The following is a 1,739-nucleotide window of genomic DNA, read 5'->3' as shown; positions in this document are numbered from 1 at the left end:
CCGCAATTTTCTTTTATACATTTCTGTCATGATACAAGTCTTAAATTTCATTCATTATGGTCTTAAAGAGTCTTAAATTTGAGTTGGTGAAACCGGCAGAAACCCTGGATGACACTCCAAGCTCACACACACACACACACACACACACACACACACGCACACACACACACACATGCATTCACACTGTGTGTTTAAAAGATGGCAATATTTGTTAATGTACGCCATTTAATCTGTCCCCATCTCCTGTATTACCACTCTGCTTGGATTAATCAGCACACACTCTACTAAATGACTCAATTCATCAACACCACCATTACACACACACACAGGTCACACACACATATGGGCAGGCAAACAAACAGATACTCGGCCCTTTCTTTCTGCAGAAGTAATGCATTTGTACTCTCACACCGGGCAGCAGGAAGCGACAAACACTCACATTGATTATTCTATCACTTCAGTCATCACGACAACAGCAATCAGTGTTATTGTTTCATTGCAAAGAAAGCTGCCAGTGTGTGTGTGTGTGTGTCYGTGGAGYGGGAGAGCCACTCTGAAAATGGGGGCTGTTTTTAGGGCAACCGGGTCATCGAGGTCAAAGGTTAAAGCTTAAACGTTTCATGTTGTCGGGAAGTTTTTAACATCAACCAAAGATAAAAAGAGTAAAAAGAAAGTGATTGTATTCACTGAAGGCAAAAAAGAGCTTTTTAATGCCATTTGTATGGAGAACCAAAAGGGCCAAAATAAAAAAAAAATTTAAATGTATTTTATTTTGGCCAAAATTAAAACAAATCGAAGCTGGTATAATAAAAAAAAGACGGCCAAAATTAAATTGGTAACTTTTTTCTTTTACACACCAGCTTCGACTTTTCGTCTTTTTTTTCTAAAAACAAGTGACAGAAAATATTTTCAAAAATTGGCACTTATCATTCCTTCTGTGAGTTGTATGAAAAAACAACAAATTTGAAATTGTTTTAATATGAAAATATTGTGATATTAGCAGAATAAAGGGASAACTTTACCAGAATGTCTTAAAAATTACAATAAAGTCATTTAATAAGAAAAAAGCTTTTATAAAGTTATCAATCTCTGACGTGAGAAGCTGTTTTTTCTTTGAAATATACAGTTGTTTTTTTTCCACAAATTGTTTCTCCTAATATTACAACTTTATTGTAGTAATATTAAAACTTGTAATATTTTGACTTTATTCTGATAATTAAAGAACTCCACTACATTAGGTTAGCAGGAACAGAACCCATGAAATAATTTAACACAAGTTTAATCAATCATCTGTGTTGATTATTGTAAGTGTAGAAATTCTGGCCCAATCTTTTAAGAATGAATTTCATTCAGACACATGGAGCTTTTAACGATACGTCGCAGCATCTTAATCATCAAAATKATGGATTTTGAACCAAAATAAGTCCTATCACCTTACATTTTGCATTAAATTAGAACAATAAAGATTTCACAGTTTAAAAAGAGTAACAACTTCCTCTTCCTGCTTTTGTCTCAGGGTTGGACCTGCCGTTCATGATGATGCCCCACCCTCTGCTGCCCATGGGGCTGCCGCCTGCGTCCGTGGCCATGGCCATGTCCCAGATGAACCACCTCAGCACCATCGCAAACATGGCCGCCGCCGCGCAGCAGATACACACACACGTTCACCGCGCACCTGTCATCAAGGTAACACCAGCAGAACTGATCGCAGAGCAGATTGGTCTGTTTTAGTCAAGTTC

At 37.3% G+C, this 1,739-nt stretch overlaps 1 protein-coding gene across 1 annotated transcript in view; it reads left to right on the top strand.

Annotated features, from left to right (window-relative positions):
- dachb (dachshund b) overlaps positions 1-1,739 on the top strand; it is a 107,239-nt gene that overhangs the window by 86,174 nt on the left and 19,326 nt on the right. Inside the window, exon 5 of the mRNA XM_017309116.1 lies at positions 1,517-1,730. Within this exon, the coding sequence (XP_017164605.1) occupies positions 1,517-1,730 (214 nt within the window). The remainder of the gene's footprint in view (positions 1-1,516; positions 1,731-1,739) is intronic.

Source organism: Poecilia reticulata, linkage group LG2 (genome assembly GCF_000633615.1).
Source record: "Poecilia reticulata strain Guanapo linkage group LG2, Guppy_female_1.0+MT, whole genome shotgun sequence".
Classification (NCBI taxonomy): Eukaryota; Metazoa; Chordata; class Actinopteri; order Cyprinodontiformes; family Poeciliidae; genus Poecilia; species Poecilia reticulata.
The sequence above is the reverse complement of the archived record's forward strand: the minus strand, read 5'-3'. Positions and strand labels throughout refer to the sequence as shown.